The 22,872-nt window shown below is 43.6% G+C and overlaps 1 protein-coding gene across 3 annotated transcripts in view; it reads right to left on the bottom strand.

Moving 5' to 3' along the window:
• The window catches only part of KSR2 (kinase suppressor of ras 2), a 683,331-nt gene that overhangs the window by 23,343 nt on the left and 637,116 nt on the right, over positions 1-22,872 (bottom strand). For all 3 annotated transcript variants that reach the window (XM_077462057.1, XM_077462058.1, XM_077462059.1), the window contains one exon: positions 10,648-10,779. In XM_077462057.1, coding sequence (XP_077318183.1) covers positions 10,648-10,779 — 132 coding nt within the window. The remainder of the gene's footprint in view (positions 1-10,647; positions 10,780-22,872) is intronic.

Consider the following 22,872-nt stretch of genomic DNA (forward strand, 5'->3'; position numbering starts at 1 on the left):
TATTCCAAGCATAGTGCAACAGACACTCATTATGTGTGAAAGAAAGGGGAAAACACTGCGCTAATTAAGTGAACCTAGCAGCTAACACTCAAACAAAGTTCAAACACATGTGAAAACCAAAAATGTAGCGCTAACAAGTGAGTGTACTCTGAAGCCAGAGGACGAATTCTATATAAGTATAAACGACCTATGTTTCTAATAAGGAAGTTATAAGCTTATTATAAAGCACACTTAAACATCATAAACATAATGTGATAACTGTAATAATGTGAAAAACAGCAAAAAACAGTGCATGGATAATATGATGACAATGGAATCACGTAGCATAAATCCTGTCTGGATAGACTTATTCTCAGTTCATCAGTATATCCATAGATCTCCTTATATAAAATAAAATGGGCAGTCTTCTCATATGAACCAAGGCAGCACGGACACCAACAATGGCCAGATGCTGATCTAATAATAAAATATTATAATTTTTTTTTATTATTCTGGAGACTGCCTTGAACTTGTCATTAAAGGCTGACACGAATCTGACTGTATAGTTGTCATTCAATTCAGCTGAAATTTTTCCTTTTGGAAGGGGGATTCATGTGGCACAAGAAAGCGTCTTGAAATAGCACCCATGGATATCCCTTTTCTTAAATTTTTTTTATCATCGAGCCACCCTTTATGACATAGTCATCCACTCTCGAACAATTTCTCCTCAGTCTGTTGAACTGTCCACTAGGAATCGCACCTATGCATATATTTTACATTTGTGTTTGTATTTGGTATATTTTGTGTGGGCATGCTTGGGTGTGAATATATGTGCACAGGTTTCTCTACATATACCTTTATACATTTATATATATTTTTAACATACATGTTTACATTTGGAATTGATTATTTGGGGATTTTTTAAATTTTTTAATTTATTTTTTGTTATTATTACGTTTTAGAAATTGCTTGAGCATTACGTATATATAACACTAATGTTTATCTTCCGAGCAATGAGGGGTTAACGTCAGTTACCAAATTGCCCTGCCCCATTGGTCTGTTAACTCCCCACCCCTATACACTATTTAAACCTCCCGGTTGCCCACTTTCATGACTTTGAAAAAGCGCATGCGCATAAAACGCATCATCTAGGCAACCAAAAAGCTTGCGGCTCACTCTGGTCCACGAGGTGTCTCAGTGATCACAACCTCCAGTAACGCTGACCGTCATCCATGTCAGCCAACCCAGATCTGGTTTCTATCCCTCCAGATATTGCATCAACCCAGGACACTCCCACGCAATAGGAGGTCTTCTTATGCTGGGGCTGCTTTCATTGCTTTGTCAATACAAGTAAAAGGGGCACTTAGAGTGGGAATAGGAATAGAAGGCAGATTCCAGCAATCTTCCACATGTCAGTTGCCATTTGAGTCCAATAAATCGTGTTTACGCCTACACTTAGAGGCGTCTCTATCCTTTGTTCTAGTTACAGCTTTTCTGAAATCTGGCTTCTATTCCCACATGGTGACAACCCTCGGTGTATGGACTTTTATGATATTTCATGATATTTATATTTCATGGAGTTTTTATGGACTTCCTACACATTAATTGGGTTGCATTAGAACTCTGATGCCGTGTGCACACGATCGCACTATCTGGCAGACCAGAGTCCGCCGGACAAGCCGCCTGTGTGTGGGCTCCACCGGACTTTTCTTCCAAAAGTCTGGCGGACTTAGAAAGAAGTTTTGACTCAAAATTGTCGGCCGGACTCGGCAGTCCCTGCGGACAATCCGCCCGTCTGTGTGCTAGTCCGCCGGACTTTTGAAATGAACGCACTTGCCCACACGGAGAAAAGTCCATTAATTTTGAACGTGGCTCCAGGTAGACGGAACTAGCGAAGAAGGTCAATGTCGCCGCCTCCATCGGCAAGATTGACACTTCGCTGGCCCCGTCACCTGGTATGGATTTAAAGGGGAAGCCCTACGACGAAAAAACGGCGTGGGGACCCCCCAAAGTCCATAGAGGACCCTTATCCGAGCACGCCGCCCGGCCAGTCAGGAAGGGGGAGGGGACGATCGAGTGCCCCCCCTCCTGAGCCGTACCAGGCCGCATGCCCTCAACATGGGGGGGTGCTTTGGGGAAGGGGGGCCCTGCGGCCCCCCCACCCCAAAGCACCTTGTCCCCATGTTGATGAGGACAAGGGCCTCTTTATTAAAGGGGGCTCCCGGATTCCGATAAGCCCCCCGCCCGCAGACCCTGACAACCAACGGCCAGGGTTGTCTGGTTCTGCGGGCGGGGGGCTTATCGGAATCCGGGAGCACCCTTTAATAAGGGGACCCCCAGATACCGGCCCCCCACCCTATGTGAATAAGTATGGGGCACGGTGTACCCCTACCCATTCACCTGGTGAAAAAAGTGTAAATAAAAAAACAACACAAGTTTTTAAAATAATTTATTAGACAGCTCTGGTGGTATTCTCTTCTTCCATCTTGGGGGATCTTCTCGCTGGACTCCTCCTCTATCTTCTGCTCTTTTACTCAGCTCTTTTACTAGCAGAGGAGCCCGGCATCCCAGAGGATGCTGGGACTGTGACATCATACGGGGTGGGGTCACCATGTGACATCACCCGTGACCCCGCCCCTTGTCCCTATATAAGTCGCCGCACAACGCATCCCTGCCATTGCGGCCAGAGAGAGCATTGTGTCAACATCGCAAGGAAGAAGAAGAGGAGAAGAGAAGAAGTAGAGAAGAGAAGAAGGCGGCTGCAACAGAAGACCGGGCCAACGCTAGTAAAAGAGCTATAAGAAGATAGCAGAGGCCCGGCAGAAGAACCAAAGAGCGGGACAAGACCCCAGAAGACTGGGGCAAGACCCTGAAGTCAGAAGAAGACCCCTGGACGGTGGTGGCGATGATGAAGAAGAAAGCCGGGCTCCTCCGCTAGTAAAAGAGCTAGTAAAAGAACAGAAGATAGCGGAGAAGACCACCAGAGGTGTCTAATAAATTATTTTAAAAACTTGTGTTTTTTTTATTTACACTTTTTTCACCAGGTGAATGGGTAGGGGTACATCATACCCCATACTCGTTCACATAGGGTGGGGGGTCAGTATCTGGGGGCCCCCTTATTAAAGGGTGCTCCTGGATTCCGATAAACCCCCCGCCCACAGACCCTGACAACCAACGGCCAGGGTTGTCGGGAAGAGGCCCTTGTCCTCATTAACATGGGGACAAGGTGCTTTAGGGTGAGGGGATCATAGAGCCCCCCTTCCCCAAAGCACCCCAAAATGTTGAGGGCATGCGGCCTGGTATGACTCAGGAGGGGAGGCGCTCGCTCGTCCCCACCCCCTTTCCTGACCGGCTGGGCTGCGTGCTCGGATAAAGGTCTGCTATGGACTTTGGGGGGGCCCCCACGCCGTTTTTTCGGCGTAGGGCTTCCCCTTTAAATCCATATCAGGTGATGGGGCTAGCGAGGTGTCAATCTCGCCGATGGAGGCGGCGACACTGACTTCCTTCGCTAGTTCCGTCTTCTCCGTGTGTGGGAAAGTTCGTTCATTTCAAAGGTCCGGCGGACCTAGCCCGCCAGAAAAGTCTGGTCGTGTGTTGTTCCGCTCATTCGGAAAGTCCGGCGGACCTCAGCTGCAAAGCCCGGCGGTTTGTCCGCCGGATTAAGTCCGCCGGATAGTCCGATCGTGTGTATGAGGCATAAGTGTTTGCACCTTTTACTTGTATTGACAAAGCATTGAAAGCAGCCCCAGCATAAGAAGACCTCCTATTTTTCTTCCCCCACCCCCACAATTCCAGGCATCAACTGCTGTAGACAGAGCAGTCCCCAATGCCCTCTCTGTTCCCAGTCCTGCTTAGCAGACATATTGTTCTCTGCTATACAGCACAGACTGATGACAAACTGGATCAAATAAAGTAACGTTGACACTGGTTTAGCCACAAAAATGGTCAGGCGCCTGATTAAAGGAACAAAATAGTAGAGGAAACAACAAATTGGCAATCCAGCGGACCTTAGCTGCTAGGACTTGCTCCTAGGGAGAAGAACCATAAAAAAGTGGCAAACAAAATCCAAAAGCACTTAGGACCAGGTGTATTACCTGTGTAATACCTGGCATAAATGTTTGGAATACCAGTTTTGGTAAGAAACTACTGGTAACTACAAGAAATTATAGTTTGTTTGAATGAAAAATAATACAATTAAAAAGCTATGCAATCACTTGTGTCAGGTGTTGTAAACAACCTCCGGGGCTATATGGTGCTTTTTTGTGCACAGTTGGAGAAGTCTGGGATGCGTCCCCCACTCGTAAGCTGATGTGTGTCAGCTGGGCTAAGCAGAGAAATCCAGGAGCTGCTGGGGAGCCACTGTGCCGATTGACATACGTGGTACTGGGGAGGAAACAACCGTGGGCTGTGGCAAGTAATCCCTGTGAAGACAATGTTGGAAATGGCCTCTAGCGATGACGTCACTCTCTGCGCCAGCAAACAGGAACAGAAGCCAGGGAGGAGGAAACACTTTGAGAGCAAGCCGATCGTATTGGTCCCGTCGCTATAATGACATGTTTTGCGTTCCCGCGCCTTGTCAAGTCATGTCAACATGACACGATCGCCTTGCTCTCCAAGTGGCGCAGCAAGTGACGTCAGCGCTAGAAGCAGCTTCCAACGTTGTCTCCATGGGTTTTATTTGCCACTGCCCACGGTTGTTTTCTCCCCAGCACCGCGTATGGCAATCCACACGGTGGCTCCCCCGCATCTCCTGGATTTCCCTGCTTAGCCTAGATGACACACACCTATTCTGTATCTTGTGAGTGGGGATAGGCTGAATGGACCCATGTTCAGTTCGCACCAGAACTTTCGAACACCGCGAAACAAACATCAAAGATCAAAAGTGCCCATTTTTAAGGTATATATGCAAATAATTAGGCTTACAATGGTTATAGGGGTCCGAGTCCTGCCCTGGGGGACATGTATCAATAAAAAAAAGTTTGTGAAAAACGTCATTTTTAAATGAGCAGTGATTTTTTGATTTTTAAAGTAAATGCATAAAAAATTTAATTCCTTCTAATATAGTGCCTGGTGGGTCCCCTTAGTCTACCTGTAAAGTGGCAGATCTTTACCATGTCTAGAATCTGCTGTAACAATAATTGAATTCATAAAGCCAAAAAAATAAAAAAAAATCCCTGGAAGCTGCCTTTATTTTGCTCAGCAAAAGTTGGGGATCCAGTGTGTATAATGAGGCCATAATGTAGTGCACTGGAAACAAGATTAGATTTTTTTTGGATACATTCTGGTGCCACTTTGACTTTGGATCAAAGTAACGGGTCTTTGGGTGTCGGTGGCACCTTCCCACCACAACCCTATAGAGGTTCTCTTGATGAAAGCAAGAATTGGCCTTGCTGTAATAAATTGCAATGATATTCACCTGTCAAACAGGTGCAGAAAAATTGGTCTTTGGGTGTCGGTGGTGCCTTCCCACCATAACCCTATAGAGGTTCTCTTGATGAAAGCAAGAATTGGCCTTGCTGTAAAACATTGCAATGATATGCACCTGTTTAACAGGTGCAGAAAAATTGGTCTTTGGGTGTCGGTTGTGCCTTCCCACCATAACCCTATAGAGGTACTCTTGAAAGCAAGAATTGGTCTTGCTGTAACAAATTGCCATGATATGCACCTGTCAAACAGGTGCATAAAAATTACTCTTTGGGTGTTGGGGGCGCCTTCCCACTGTAACTTTATAGAGGTGCTCTTGATGAAGGCAAAAAAAATTGCAATGATATGCACCTATCAAGCAGGTGCTGAAAAATTGGTCTTTGGGTGTTAATTGTGCCCATGAAACCTATACCAAAAACATTCTTCCAGATGAAATGATTGAACGCCCTCAAAGCTAGGCAGCCTTGAAGTCCTGCAGATAATCCACATCCCAAAAAGTCTTAATCAGTGACATCAGCATCAGGGGCTTCATAGCTAGTAATCCAGGACTGATTGCTTTTTTATAAAAGTCAAGCAGGCCACAGAATCTTTGAACATGTTCCATGATCAGTAATGCCCTGTACACGCAATAGGATTTTCCGACAACAAGATACATGTTTTTTTCCAATGGATGTTGGCTCAAACTTGTCTTGCATACACATGGTCACACAAAGTTGATCGGAAATTCCGAATGTCAAGAACGAGGTGACATACAACAAAAGTATGACGAGCCGAGAAAAATGAAGTTCAATAGCCAGTGCTGCTTTTCTGCTTGATTCTGAGCAGGCATGGTACTTTGTGCGTCGGAATTGTGTACACACGATCAGAATTTCCGACAACGGATTTTGTTGTTGGAAAATTTGAGAACCAGCTCTCAAATTTTGTGTGATGGAAATTCCGGTGGAAAATGTCCAATGGAGCCTACATACGGTCGGAATTTCCGACAACAAGCTCCTATCGCACATTTTGCATTGGAAAATCCTATTGTGTGTACAGGGCATAACGAAACCTCCTGCAGCACTGAATGCCTGTTTTGAAAGCACGCTTGATGCAGGGCAGCCCAACAACTCAATAGCATACTGGGCAAATTCTGGCCTGTGGTCTATTCTCCTGACCCAGTAGGTCAGTGAATTTTCAGCTGGAAAGCACTCCATCTCTGTTTTGGCCCCATGTGATGCAGACGCTGCCGATAGGATGTGGAAGCTGACAGCGAAATGCCTCACTTAGACCGACGCCTTCTCCAATGCTCCTCTCTTGACCAACAGAAGACTCAAAACTACGTTTTCCACAAAACTGTAACCTACTGGAGTCAGGAAAAACTTTTCTCTTCTGCACTCTCTGTGCGGATGGGATGAGTTCTGAGACCTTCCCCTTATAATGGTGGTCAAGGAGGGTTGCCAACTAGTAATTATCCTTCTCCTTTATGGCACGTATTCTTGGGTCCTTTCGCAGGCTTTGAAGCATGAGGTTGCCCATGCACCTGAAATTTGCAGAGGCTTGAGAAGCAGACCCCTTGGGGTCACTCAGGATGACAGCATCTGGAACTTCCTCCTCTCAGCCATGTACTACTCTCAAGGGTCCTGAAGTTGGAAAGCCATTGCTTACAGGTTGACGCATATCTTCCTCTTCTTCGAAGCATATGAAAGTGCCAGGAACCTCCTCCTCCCCTCCCTCCTCCTGTGTGTTCTGTGACATAGGAATGATGGTGTCTGGATAAAGTGGGCCTGAGAGGAAAGGAAGTCCTCTTCTTCCTGCTGCTCTGCCTCCAGTGCCCTGTCCATAATGCCATTCAGAGTCTGCTCCAGCAGGAATACAACAGGGATTGTGTCACTGATGCATGCACTGTCACGGCTCACCATCCTTGTGACCTCCTCAAATGGTGACAATACAATGCATGCATCCTTAATGATCAGCCATAGGCATAGGGGAAAAAAAGCCAAGGCGGGCCTGAGCCTGTCTTTATGCCGTATTCGCACAGGTACTCATTGACGGCCCTCTGCTGCATGTATAGCTGCTGCAGCATTGACAAAGTCGAGTTCCACCTGGTGGGCATGTCACAAATCAGGAGGTTTACAGGCAGGTGGGTTTCCTGCTGAATTTCAGCCAACCAACTACTGGTTGTGTATGATCACCTCAAATGGCTACAGACTCTTCTGGCCAGCTTTAGCACATCTTGCAACCCTGGGTACATATTTAGGAAACACTGCACCACCAAATTGAGGACATATGCCAGCCATGGCACATGTGTCAACTTTCCCTGTCTAAGGTGTGACAGGAGGTTTGTGCCATTATTGTACAACACCATTCCTGGCTCCAGCTGGCATGGGGTGAACCACCTCTGGGCCTGTCCCTGCAGAGCTGCAAGAATTTCTGCTCCGGTGTGGTTCCTGTTCCCTAAACACACCAGCTGAAGCACTGCATGGAACTTTTTAGCCTGACTGAAAGCTTAAGGGGTACCTGATGTTCATAGGACAATTCTGTAGGGCATGGAGATGGTGGAGGAGGAGGAGGGGGGGTAGAGCTCACAGGTCTGACATCATCAGCTATATGGAGACGTGGGGGCACAACAAGCTGCAGCACCGAGCCCTGTCCTGCATCCTATAGAGTTGCAAGCAGCGTTACCCAGTGTGCTGTGAACTAAATATATCGTCCCTGCCCATGCTTGCTGGACCACGTGGATTTTACAGCTGACTGCCTTGCACAACGATGTCAGAACATTCCCTTCCATGTGATGGTAGAGAGATGGAAGGGCCTTACATGAAAAGTAGTAGCGACTGATAACCTGCCATTGTGGTACAGAACATTGTGCAAATTCACGGAAGGGGGTATAATCCACCAGGCTGAAAGGCAGAAATTGGAGAGCCAATAGCTTTGACAAGCTTGCAGTTAGACGCTGGGAATGTGTGTGGCAGGGACTGTATTTTTTTTTTACAATGCAGCAGATGGGACAGAGTAATTTGCCAGCTACAGTCTATAGCTAGTGGTGTGTTGCTTGCAGATGTGCTGCTAGGACCTGGGACACCCTGTGTGTGTCAGTGGAGGCTGCTAAGAGGTAATGACTCTGTATAGCAGGGGCAGACTGAAGTGGGTAAGGAGGAGGAGGGACAGATTTGTGCCCCTTTGGTGTGGTTTTCAGGTGCTCTTGCCAGCAGGCTGAGTGGTCGGACGTTAAATGCCTTTTTAAGCATGTGGTACTCAAATGGCTGGTGTTTTTGCCACGTTTCATTTGCCTGAGACACAGTTTCCAGATAGCAACAGTGCGTTCTACTGCAGATGTGCTGAAAATGGCCCAGACAGCTGAGCTTTCGGGAGTGGGCCGGGAGATAACAGCAGCAGAATGTGATGGATTAGGGTGGCTGCTCTCTACTTTTTCTTGATGCTGGCCTCCTTCGGGTTGTGCCGCCTTACCTTCCATTTCCTCCTCTATCTGGCACCCAAGTCGCATCAGTGACCTCCTGATCATCATCACCTCCATCTTCATCATTACCACCGGAGGCAACTTGACAATACTCCAATACGAACATGAATGGCAATTTGTCTACCAGTATTCTCCCCTCTCTCTAGGCTCATGTTCTTGTCATCCTCAACCTCAGAGCCAACATCTGACTCCAGTAATGACTGGGCATCAAGGAGCATGTGGTTGTCACTGTGGTCAAATAACTCAGCTGACTCCTCCATGGCTGATGTTGGGGCTATGGCAGGAATAGATGTGGACAAGGAGGCAGGCTTATCCACTCTGGCAACTGCAGGGAACTGCACACTTGTCTCTGCTTGCGTGACAGAGGGTGAGGAGGATGAGTAAGGTTTAGTAAGCCAGTACACCACCTCCTCTGCATGTTATGGCTGGATAGCACATGCAAACTCACTAAACAGAAGAAAATATGCCCTGCCTGAGGACTACCAACACGTCCACCTTTGCCTCTGGACAAATTTGTTGCTGGCCCCCTTACAGTGGCAAGGGAACATCTGCCTCTCCTTGTTGTCCTCCCAGACATTATTTGGAGGGAGGGGGCAGTGCTTATAAACACATGTAACGAAGAAGTGGAAATCTGTACATAGATGCACTTTAATCAATGTAAAGTGGAGTTTGCTGCACCTTAATTTGAGTACTCACACTACACAGACACACTCCATGGATACATTATAATTTACTGCAATATAATGTGCCAAATGTACAGTGACACACACAAAACTATATGGTGTTTAAATGGCAGTAACGCACACAGAACTATATGGCGTTAAACTGGCAGTAACACACGCAGAAGTAAATGGCGTTAAACTGGTAGTAATTCACACAGAAATAAATGGCTTTTAACTGGCGGTAACACACACAGAACTAGATGGCGTTAAACTGGCAGTAACGCACACAAAACTATACGGGGTTAAACTGGCAGTAACGCACACAGAAGTAAACGGTGTTAAACTGGCAGTAACACACAGAACTATATGGCGTTAAACTGGCAGTAACACACAAAAAACTATATAGCGTTAAACTGGCAGCAATGCACACAAAACTATATGGCGTTAAACTGGCATTAACGCACACACAGACCCATCAGGGTAGTTCGACAGTTTGTTCGAATGTTCGCTGAATGAGCGAGCAACGAAAGTTCGGCCCGAACTTATGCTCAGGCCGAACTGTTCACCCATCCCTACTTACGAGTGGTGAGACAAATCTCAGACTTCTCCGAAGGTTGTTTACAACACCTGACACAAGTGATTGCTTTTTAAAGTGGAAGTAAACCCATCGATTTAAACAGTTAAAAAAAAAAGGCATGCTAACTGCACATTAGCTGTGCTCTCAGCCAAACTATCAAACCATCCAATGGCTGGTGTCATAACAAATCACATGTACAACACCATAGCAGTTGAAGATTAAACAGAGGCAAAGATGGCAGCTTCCTTGGCTGAAAACGATAGGGGAGTTTACTTCCACTTTAATTTTATGATTTTTCATTCAAATAAACTACAATAAACTACAATTTCTTGTTTACAAAAACTGGTATTCCAACCATTTATGGCAGGTATTACACCAACCAGTTATGCCAGGTAATACAGCTACACCTGGACCTATGTGCTTGTGGATTTTATTTTCAGCTTTTTTTGGCAATGGTTTAGGCCTATGACTGAAGCGCTGAATGCATAGGGAAAGAAAATGCAGAGGTAAGATGTTGCATATACAAAGTTGCTTAGAATTCTACTTACCCAAGTGCAAATACATCTGAGTGCTTTGAAAATGGAAGTTTATCTTCCTCTGTGTTGGGAGACAACTGCCGTATTATTTCTGGAGCCAAATGGCAAAGCCAACCATTAGGGATCCGGAGCTTGCCTCCCCGCCTGTTCAAAAAAAACATAAAGGATAATATTTTAATATAATAATATATAATATATATTTAATATATATTATATTGTGTTACATTTATGATATTTAGCTGCTCAAATCCAACCTGTTATGGGTCTACTTGATGATATGGTAAGGAACCCTATTCATATACTTATGGGACATAGCCTTGGCATCACATCCCTAATCTCATTGTTAGAAATCAGACAATTAGCCAATTATTATTATTTTTACTGTTATGATCCTGCGAAATGTCCTCTGTACCAGCATAGTGCAGTTTCCAATGAGTTAGGCCGCGTACACACGCGGGGACTGTTCGCCCAACTTTGTCCGTCAAACAGTTTCGGCAAACAGTCCGCTCAAAATTAGCATGGACGGACATGGCCACACACGACGGACGAACAGTTTGCTGAAACCGTGCGCGATGACGTGAACGGCACGTATGACGGGACGAAAAATACGACGTCCTATACACTGCATTATAACTTTCGGCGTGTAAATCCTTTCTGAGCATGCGCGGAACTTAGTTTGACGAACAAGCCTACACACGAGGGGACTGTTCGCTGAAACAAGGTTTCAGCGGACAGTTTTTCGGAATTTCCGAAAAACCTTGTTCAGCGGACTGTTCGCTGAAACTGTCCGCTGAAAGCCCACACACGAGCGGACTGTTTGCCGAAACACTGTTCAGCGGACAAAGTTGGGCGAACAGTCCCCGCGTGTGTACGCGGCCTTAAAGTTATTGTAAAGTCTTCTTTTTTCTATAAAAATAACAAACATGTTATACTTACCTGCTCAGTGCAGTGGTTTTGCACAGGGCAGCCCAGATCCTCCTCTTTTCGGGTCCCTGGCTGGAGCTCCTGGCCCCTCCCTCCTGTTGAGTGCCCCCCACAGCAAGCAGCTTGCTATGGGGACACCCGAGCAGAGCTGCAGCTCCATGTATCCATTCAGACACCAAGCCAGGGTTCGGCCCCACCCCCTCTTTCCTAATTGGTTAACTGGGTTTGAGTTGTCTCAGTCAATTAGGAGGGAGAGTCCTGGACGGCCGAGGTACCCGTGGACCAGGCTGGGGAGGCTGCTGCACACAGAAGGCTTTTTATCTTAATGCATAGAATTTATTTGAGATAAAAAACCTTCTGCCTTTAAAACCAATTTAAATATTTTTTTAAGTCCATCCCTATTGATAAAGGAAGAGAGGAGCTTGATAACAGTAATCTCTGTACTGAGAACATCTAAAGGCAAGTAGTCTAACAAACATGTTAGGTTTGATGAAAACAGTATATTCTTTTGAAAAACGTCAACAAATTTTCTTTGTGCAGTGCAGTGTTACAAAGGTTTTCTACATCATGGAGGTGCCTGTCTTTTGATTAATTTTATGCTTGGGATTATACAATTTTGTGAGTATATATTTCTACTTTTTATGAATAAATTTTGCTTCTGGTAATGCATTAGGCTACTACACCTTTTTTGCTGTTTTTCATTCTGCAGCTTCTGTTCAATTTACAGTTAGCCAGATTATCACATAACACCGTATGATGTACAAAGTGGGTTTTCTTGATTGGTCAGAAAAAAGCAGGTTCATTTATTACAGGTACTTATATAGTGCCGATAGCTGACGCAGTGCTTTGCACACACACACACACACACACACACACACACACACACACACACACACACACACACACACACACACACACACACACACACACACACATATATACAGTGCCTTGTGAAAGTATTCGGCACCCTTGAACTTTTCAACCTTTTGCCACATTTCAGGCTTCAAACATAAAGATATAACATTTTTATTTTTTGTGAAGAATCACCAACAAGTGGGACACAATTGTGAAGTGGAACGAAATCTATTGGATTTTTTAAACTTTTTTAACTAATAAAAAAATGAAAAATGGGGCGTGCAAAATTATTCGGCCCCCTTGCGTTAATACTTTGTAGAGCCACCTTTTGCTGTGATTACAGCTGCAAGTCGCTTGGTGTATGTCTCTATCAGTTTTGCACATCGAGAGACTGAAATTCTTGCCCATTCTTCCTTGCAAAACAGCTCGAGCTCAGTGAGGTTGGATGGAGAGCGTTTGTGAACAGCAGTTTTCAGCTCTTTCCACAGATTCTCGATTGGATTCAGGTCTGGACTTTGACTTGGCCATTCTAACACCTGGATATGTTTATTTGTGAACCATTCCTTTGTAGATTTTGCTGTATGTTTGGGATCATTGTCTTGTTGGAAGATAAATCTCCATCCCAGTTTCAGGTCTTTTGCAGACTCCAACAGGTTTTCATCCAGAATGGTCCTGTATTTGGCTGCATCCATCTTCTCCTCAATTTTAACCATCTTCCCTGTCCCTGCTGAAGAAAAGCAGGCCCAAACCATGATACTGCCACCACCATGTTTGACAGTGGGGATGGTGTGTTGAGGCTGATGAGCTGTGTTGCTTTTACGCCAAACATATCGTTTTGCATTGTGGGCAAAAAGTTAGATTTTGGTTTCATCTCACCAGAGCACCTTCTTCCACATGTTTGGTGTGTCTCCCAGGTGGCTTGTGGCAAACTTTAGACGAGACTATTTATGGATATCTTTGAGAAATGGCTTTCTTCTTGCCACTCTTCCATAAAGGCCAGATTTGAGCAGTGTATGCCTGATTGTTGTCCTATGGACAGACTCTCCCACCTCAGCTGTAGTTCTCTGCAGTTCATCCAGAGTGATCATGGGCCTCTTGGCTGCATCTCTGATCAGTCTTCTCCTTGTCTGAGCTGAAAGTTTAGAGGGATGGCCAGGTCTTGGTAGATTTGCAGTGGTCTGATACTCCTTCCATTTCAAAATGATCACTTGCACAGTGCTCCTTGGGATGTTTAAAGCTTGGGAAATCTTTTTGTATCCAAATCCGGCTTTAAACTTCTCCACAACAGTATTACGGACCTGCCTGGTGTGTTCCTTGGTCTTCGTGTTGCTCTCTGCGCTTTCAACAGAACCCTGAGACTATCACAGAGCAGGTGCATTTATACAGAGACTTGATTACACACAGGTGGATTCTATTTATCACCATCAGTCATTTAGGAACAACATTGGATCATTCAGAGATCCTCGCTGAACTTCTGGAGTGAGTTTGCTGCACTGAAAGTAAAGGGGCCGAATAATGTTGCACGCACCACTTTTCAGTTTTTTATTTGCTAAAAAAGTTTAAAATATCCAATAGATTTCGTTCCACTTCACAATTGTGTCCCACTTGTTGGTAATTCTTCACAAAAAATGTAAATTTTATATCTTTATGTTTGAAGCCTGAAATGTGGCAAAAGTTTGAAAAGTTCAAGGGGGCGAATACTTTCCCAAGGCACTGTATATAGTACATTCACATCAGTCCCTGCCCTCAAGGCACTTATAATCTAAGATCCCTAATGCATATACTAGGGTCAATTTAGACAGGAGCCAAACCCACCAGCATGTCTTTGGTGTGTTGTAGAAACCCACAAAGGCACAGGGAGAACATGCAAATGTCAGGTATGTAGTGCTCTGGTTGGGATTCAAACCAACATTTCTAGTGCTGCTGGGTTGAAGTGCTAACCACTTAGCCACTGTCCTCTTCTAAGCACTCCCTATTCTATTTAAAACTAAAAATATGTCTGGCTAACATACTGTGGCTACTGGGGTTCCACTTTATAAAAGCTTAAAGCTGAATTCCAGAGATAAATTACACAAATAAAGGCACCCCTTTATCATCAATAAATCATTAAATGTATTCTATAAATGAGTATATGTACCTGAATTTGACCTGATATTAGTCTTTTGCAGTCAACGTAAAACAGCATTCAGACTTGGGGAGTGTCAGGGAAGAATTCAGAGAAGAACTGGTAAATATGCCAATATCCAGTATGGCCCTGCTAATTAGCGCATGCGCTTTAGCAAATGACATACAAAGGAAAATGTGCATGCGCGATGGTGCGCACAAAGCTCGCTGATTGCCAATGTCCACTGGCCTATATAATGACAGTAGCTCCTCTCACAAATTGCTGGATTATCGCCACCCTTGTATCCTGTGTTTCTGTGCCTTGTGCTTCTGTTTGATTACGTGTTACCAACCCAGGTTACCCCTAACCTGCTCTGGTTTCTCTCCTGGCTCTAAACCCAGCTTGCTCCACAGACCTGCTTCTGCCTTGTTCCTGAATGACATCCTGTTTTTGACCCCGGTTTGATCTCAACCACACTTCTGCCTCTGCTCCTGACTGGCTTCCTGTGTTTGACCCCGGCCTGGCTTCAGACCTTGCTTCCTGCCTAACCCATCTGTCCAACACCTCCAGCGAATCATCTGCTGTGACTACTTCTCTGCTCTTGGGTGTCCTCACATCAGGATTCATCATGCATCTTCACCTTCAGGCAACCCTTGCATCTTTGGGCATAGCACCCTCTATCACCACCTTCAGTGGTACTCCGCATTCAGCTGCAAGGAAAGTCCTCTCATCACTTCTGCCTCCAGTCAGGCACGTGACAGGGCGGATAAGCAGTCGTGCTGCAATGCAATAAGTGTGACAGTTCAGAAAACAGGAGGCGAAAATCTGAACTCTGCAGAGCTCCATGAAGGGAGCTCTGAGAGTCGATTGGAGGGAAGAGACGCACCCCCTTCACAGAGCACACAGGAACACAGCTGAGGCCTTCAATCAGCTGAAGCTGCCTCCGCTGTCACTTTTTTTCTCTTGGTGTCAGGAAAACCTGTCAGAAATTATTCATGCCGATAGCAGAGGAACAAGGCAGGAGACAAAAGTGACACTTAGTTATCTTAATTGAGATAAGTACAGGCATGTGCTATGTTCATATTTCATGTCTGTGGTTTACACCACTTTAACTACAGAACCGGAAAAAAATCAGATCTTATAGCATAGCACAGTGTAGTCTGTGCTATGTGACAGATCTGTGTAAATCTCAGGAATGTACAAAAATACAAATCCTTTGTCAGGTAAAACTGCTATCATATATTTATTTTATCTGTGTGTTTAACTGATTGTATAGCATTAATCTTTCATTTAGACGGCTTTCACACTGCCGCGCTAATAGCGTCGGCAGGAAAACGCAGTCGGATTTGCAGTGCATTTCGGCTGCTAGCGGGGCGCTTTTACCCCCGCTAGCGGCTGAGAAAGGGGTAAAACCGCCCGCAATATGCCGCAATAGCGGCATTTTTCCGGCGGTATAGCCGCGCTGCCCCATTGATTTCAATGGGGAGCAGCGGTGGAGGAGCGGTAAACACACCGCTCCAAAGAAGCTGCTGGCAGGACTTTTCCTGACGTCATGCCAGCGCAACGCTCCAGTGTGAAAGCCCTCGGGGAGACAATGGAGCAGCAGTTTGAGGATGGATTGCAGGCACTATTTCTAACGCTATAGTGCCTGCAAACTGCCCTCGGTGTGAAAGGGGTCTTAAAGCAGACCTAGCTAGCACTAGATATATTTTTTCATGTTCCGTGCGTGAGTATAACGCTTCCAGATATTACCTCTCACAGAGATCTGGGTTCTCCCCTTGACATTACAGTCATGTTCTTATATCTTCAGAAGGACAGGGCAATCTTTGTTCAGGCATCATTCAGGGACAGCATCTAATTCTTGGACTAAGATGATGGGTCGGAGGTAACACAATCATATAGATTTTGGTGGCTGTGTTCAATAAATTCACAAGTGTCTGGCAGCCTATCTGCCTTGCTAAAATGTTACAGTCTGACCACTTAGCATTGAACAGAGAAGATGCTTTCTACTACCTGCAGCAGACTGATGACCTCAGCCTAGGCAAATTCACTTGACTGGAGCTAAAGGACTGCTGCTCCATTGATACAAAGTTGTTATTTTCTGAAAACTGTAGGTGTATATACTGCGACAGGTCAGGAATATAGTATATTCATGTTCACTTTTAAAGTTACTGATGGTTCTACTTTGAATAAAGTGTATTTAGGTTAAATTGATTTCTGATTGTTTTGGATCAAATTGTAAGGACTTAAATCCCCTTACCATAGATTTGTATCACTGTCTGCATCCCAGCTAGGGGATTCATCCTACCTGGTAACCACCTGGGCTGAAATTTAGGGAAAATCCCAAATTATGAGCTGTCAATTGAGTGGAATTGCGTGAAAATCTTCAGTACAGATGCTTTTCAAAACAACTGTGATTTACTGTCAAAAGACATTAAAAGATCAACATTCAGTGCTTGAAAAAAGTATTCATACCTCTTGAAATTTTCAACATTATGTCATGTTACAACCAAAAATGTAAATGTATATTATTGGGATTTTATATGATAGACCAATACAAAGTGGTACATATTTGTGAAGTGGAAGGAAAATGATAAATGGTTTACAAAATGTTTTACAAATAAATATGTGAAAAGTGTACCTGTGCATTTGTATTCAGCCCCCCCCCCCCCCCGAGTCAATACTTTGTAGAACCACATTTTGCTGCAATTACAGCTGCAAGCCTTTTTGGGGATGTCTCTACCTGATTTGCACATCTACAGAGTAACATTTTTGCCCATTCTGTTTTGCAAAATAGCTCAAGCTCTGTCAGACTGGATGGAGAGCATCTGTGAACAGCAATTTTCAAGTCTTGCCACAGATTCTCAATTGGATTTAGGTCTGGACTTTGTGCCATTCTAACACATGAATATGCTTCGATCTAAACCATTCCATTGTAGCTCTGACTGTATGTCTAGGGTCGTTGTCCTGCTGGAAGGTAAACCTCCACCCCAGTCTCAAGTTTTTTGCAGGCTCTAACAGGCTTTCTTCTAAGATTGCCCTGTATTTGGCTCCATCCATCTTTCTATCAACTTTGACCAGCTTCTCTGTCCCTGCTGAAGAAAAGCATCCACACAACATGATGCCGCCACCACGTTTCACAGTGGGGATGGTATGTTCGGGGTGATGTGCAGTGTTAGTATTCCGCCACACAGTATTTTGCTTGTAGGTGAAAAAGTTCAATTTTGGTCTCACCTAACCAGAGCACCTTCTTCCACATGTTTGCTGTGTTCCCCACATGGCTTCTCACAAACTGCAAATGGGACTTCTTATGGCTTTCTTTCAACAATAGCTTTCATCTTGCCACTCTTCTGTAAAGGCCAGATTTGTGGAATACATGACTAATAGTTTTCCTATGGACAGATTCTCCCACCTGAGCTGTGGATCTCTGCAGCTCATCCAGAGTGACCATGGGCCTCTTGGCTGCTTCTCTGATTAATGCTCTCCTTGCCCGGCCTGTCAGTTTAGGTGGATGGCCATGTCTTGGTAGGTTTGCAGTTGTGCCATACCCTTTCCATTTTCGGATGATAGATTGAACATAGCTCTATGAGATGTTCAAAGCTTGGGATATTTTTTTATAACCTAACCCTGCTTTAATCTTCTCCAGAACGTTATCCCTGATCTGTCTGGTGTGTTCCTTGGCCTTCATGATGCTGAGTGTTCACTTAGGTTCTCTAACAAACATCTGAGGGCTTCACAAAACAGATGTATTTATATTGAGATTAAATTACACATAGATGCACTCTACTTACTAATCAGGTGACTTCTGAAGGCAATTGGCTCCACTTGATTTTAGTTAGGGGTATCAGAGTAAAGGGGGCTGAATACAAATGCACGCCATACTTTTCAGATATTTATTTGTAAAGAATTTTGAAAACCATTTATCATTTTCCTTCCACTTCACAATTATGTGCCACTTTGTGTTGGTCTATCACATATAACCCCAATAAAATCTATTTAAGTTTTTGGTTTTAACATCAAAAAAATTTGAAAAATGTCAAGGGGTGTGAATACTTTTTCAAGGCACTGTAGATCAAGTTTCAAAGATTGGTACAATATGGGCCATTTGAAACTTAAAGACTTCAAGTTGCTGCTTCAATGTTTTGCCTACATTGGCTTCATCAAAAAGAATATTTAGATTTTCTAGAAGCAAACACCACATGGATCTCTGCATCCCTTCCAATTTAGGTACTTTATACCCCCAAATGGGGAAAACCCAATCTGGGGAAGGAAGAAATATTTTATTTTTAAAACATGGATTTTCAGTTTTAGCATTCAAGAGTGAGCCCGGGCAGCATGTGGTGTACCGCAGGAGAGGCACAAAAAGACCACCCAATTTTGCTAAAAAATCTTCCTAAAGGGAGTGAACACAAGAGGGTGTCCTGTCATTAAGCATTCACCATTCAATACTGAATATTGACTATAAAGATAGCAAAGCAAATGTCATGGGCATCTAGGCTCCAGCTCTATGTGTACACCTCTATGTAAGTACTTTTAAAATCCCACTTTCTCATTACTGAAGTATCCACAGTAGCAAAAAAAAAAAAAAAAAAATCTGTTTTGACTTTATATATAGTTTAAAGGGTTGATTAGCACATAAGTTCTCAAGGCTGGTCATACATTGTACAATTTTCCTTTAGATTCACTATATACAGGGGGTCCCCGACTTACGAACGCCCAACTTACGAACCACTCCTACTTAGGAACAGGGCGCTGCGGGGACCCTCTGCCGTACTGCGCGGACCATCTGCCAATCTGCGCATGCGCAGCCAGACATAGCCTCTGAAAATTTCGGAAATGTCCGTAATTTGCAGCGCATGTGCCGAACGCCATTCAACGGAACATTGGAAATGTCTGTAATTGTCGTTCTGTGCATGCGCGGCTGACTTACGAACATTTCCGGATTACAAACAGGAAGAAAGTCCCTAACGGGTTTGTAACCCGGGGACCCCCTGTAATATGAGTTCAAGCCTAAACACTTTTCAATCTGTATGCAAGCCAGTCCCTTGCACTACATAGTTTAAGGTAAATCTAAAGGAAATTGAATAAGAAAATTGTAAAATGTCAGGGTTGACTGATTAAATATATTTTAAGAGCCCACACAGCTTTGGGATCTACCCGATCTTCTAAAATGCTATATATTTCCAATCTTATTAATTTAGAATGCACAAAATGATCACCTACATTACACAGATTAATTGATTTTTGGTGTGCTATTTCATGAAACGGTAAAAAAAAAAAAAAACCCCAATATGAAATATGGAATGGAATATGAAAAATTCTTTGGTAGAGGAGCATAACCTGCAAGGTCTGAGCGATAAGTTTTCCTACTTAATGCTTCTTTGATTTTATGTTCTTTGGTTCTGAATGGATCCCAGATACCATGACCAATGGAATCAGCATCCAGCAATGGTGAGGTCACAATGACCTCTGGGCTCATTTATTTATCTACTATTACGCAAATCATGCTAGCAGATTAATGAGGCTTCCTACAACTAATAAAACATTATGCTGACATTAGGTTTAGTTAATTTATTTGCCAATAGCAACTCTAGACAACAAGTTATATCACAAATTGGTTAACTATTAAAAGCTGTAATTAGAGACAGGCTGATTGTAGCTATACAGATTTAAAATTAGAACCAGGTAATAGAATTCTGTGAATTCCAATTAGAAAGTACCTATAATGCTTTTTTTGAACAATATTACTTAAGGAGTAGAGTCTGCATAAATGTTTAATTTTTATAGGCCTTCAATAACATGTACCATTATAAAGATCAGGGAAATCAAATAACATTATAATTTAGTTCTTTATTACATTCTCCTAAAATATAATTTTTTTATTTTTTAACTAAATATTGTAGATAACAAGGTACACCACCTATACAACAAACTTTGGCTTTTTGGGTTAAGTGACTTCATTGTCCCAACAATAACTAAAGGCTTAGCATTTAGCTTGGCACTTCCTCTCTATATGGGTTATTTTTTTTTTTTCAAGGACTGAAAAAAACCTGCGCCATTCACCCCATATGGGATCTGCGCTAATTGCAGTGGCTTTATGAGTTGTTCACACAGCTACTAGGACAAAAAATTGTGAATGAAACATGTCATTCAGTCATTTGGATCAGGTGTTCCTAAGTGCTATGTTCTTTTCATCATTAATGTAACCCTCACTCCTCAATACCCACCTGCTTGCAGAGATGCAGAATAATAGATATGAAATGATTGTCTTTTTACTGACTAATTGAAATGCAATCAACTTGTAACGGTCTTCAGAGCTAATCTGTATTGAGGGTAAATTGACCTAATGGCATTGCTTGCAAGATTTTTCCTGCACATACAGCACTAAAAATGTATATATCATACAAACTTATACTTCAGATGCTATGGTATGCTTGATAAATCTTTGTGCAGTCAATAAACACTAGGCCTTCTGTGCTGCTAGGTCCAATAGCTACTGCTTAGTTTTCCATGGCTATAATTTCCTCTTTTACGTTCATAATTTGTAATATTGTTAATGGACATTACAACTAGCTTCTCCTCAATTACTAACAACCCTACAATGCCTGTTCATGTAGAAATTACATTCAGATATGTAATCATGGCAATGCAACTAGAAATGTATAAAATTTAATATTTGCATTCAAAGATATTTATGAATGTTTCTTTGTAGCCACAATGGCCATTGCTAGGATCATAAAAGACCTGGGGCACCCAGAGGAGGGATAGAAGGTTAACATACAACACAAAATGGTAGCTGTGGCCAAATTAACAGTGGAAGGCGCTTAAAGGGACATGAAACCTAAACCTACTCACTGTATACATGGCACACAAATGCCAATCTTTGTACCATAAGGGAAAAAAAAATATTTGACCACCTGCTGATTTTGTAAGTTTAGCCACTGACAAAGAAATGATCTGTCTATAATTTTAATGGTAGGTTTATTTTAACAGTGAGAGACAGAATAACAACAAAAAAATCCAGAAAAACGCATTTCAAAAAAGGTTTAAATTGATTTGCATTAAGTGAAATAAATATTTGACCCCTTCATAAAACATGACTTAGCATTTGGTAGCAAAACCCTTGTTGGCAATCAGAAAGATGAGACATTTCTTGTAGTTGACCACCAGGTTTGCACATATCTAGAGAGGGATTTTGTCCCACTCCTCTTTGCAGATCCTCTTCAAGTCATTAAGGGCAACTCCAGGATCTTAATGTGCTTCTTTTCGAGCCACTCCTTTGTTGCTTTGGCTATGTGCTTTGGGTCATTGTCATGCTGGAATACCCACTCTTGAGCCGTTTTCAATGCCCTGGCTGAAAGGAGGTTCTCAGCCAAGATTTGATGGTGCATTGCCCTGTCCATCGTCCCTTTGATGCAGTGAAGTTGTCCTGTCCCCTTAGCAGAAAAACACCCCTAAAGTATAATGTTTCCACCTCCATGTTTAACGGTAGGGATGGTGTTCTTGGGGTCAAATGCAGCATTTATCTTTCTCCAAACATGGTGAGTTTAGTTGATGCCAAAGTGCTCAATGTGATCTGACCACAACACTTTCATCCAGTTCTCCTCTGAATCATTCAGATGTTCATTAGCAAACTTCAGACGGGCCTATACATGTGCTTAATTGAGCAGGAGGATCTTGCGGGCACTGGTCCCAGCTGCCTTGAGATCATGGACAAGATTCTCCCGTGTAGTTCAGGGCTGATTCCTCACCGTTCTCATGGTCACTGAAACGCCACGAGGTGAGATCTTGCATGAAGCCCCAGACCGAGGGAGATTGACAGTTATTTTGTGTTTCTTCCATTTTCAAATAATAGCACCAACCGTTGTCACCCTCTCACCAAGCTGCTTGGTAATGGTCTTGTAGCTCATTCCAGCTTTGTGTAGGTCTACAATCTTGTCCCTGGCATCCTTGGGCAGCTCTTTGGACATGGCCATGGTGGAGAGATTGGAATCTGATTGATTGATACAGGTAACAAGCTGGTATTAGGAGCACTCCCTTTAACCCCCTAAGGTGGGTCATTGTTCAAGCTGTACTGAATAACTGTATTGGAGATCATGGCCCTTGATATGCTCTCAGCCAGGCGTGCCTGCCTGGATTTTTTCTGTGCAGAATTACAAATTCTATGGCAGGTAAGAAAGTTCATATACGGATATTTTACCCATGTATATAGCTTTTTGTCATCTTTCAGTAAGTTCATGTAGTTGTAAAGGCAGACGTTTTTTTAGCCTAATGCATTAAGATAATAAGCCTTCTTTGTGCAGCAGCCCCCTTATACTCACCTGAGCCCCATATCAGTCCAGCGATGTGCATGA

Source organism: Lithobates pipiens, unplaced genomic scaffold (genome assembly GCF_037356315.1).
Source record: "Lithobates pipiens isolate NorthernLeopardFrog02 unplaced genomic scaffold, aLitPip1_a1.2 Scaffold_3, whole genome shotgun sequence".
Lineage (NCBI taxonomy): Eukaryota > Metazoa > Chordata > Amphibia > Anura > Ranidae > Lithobates > Lithobates pipiens.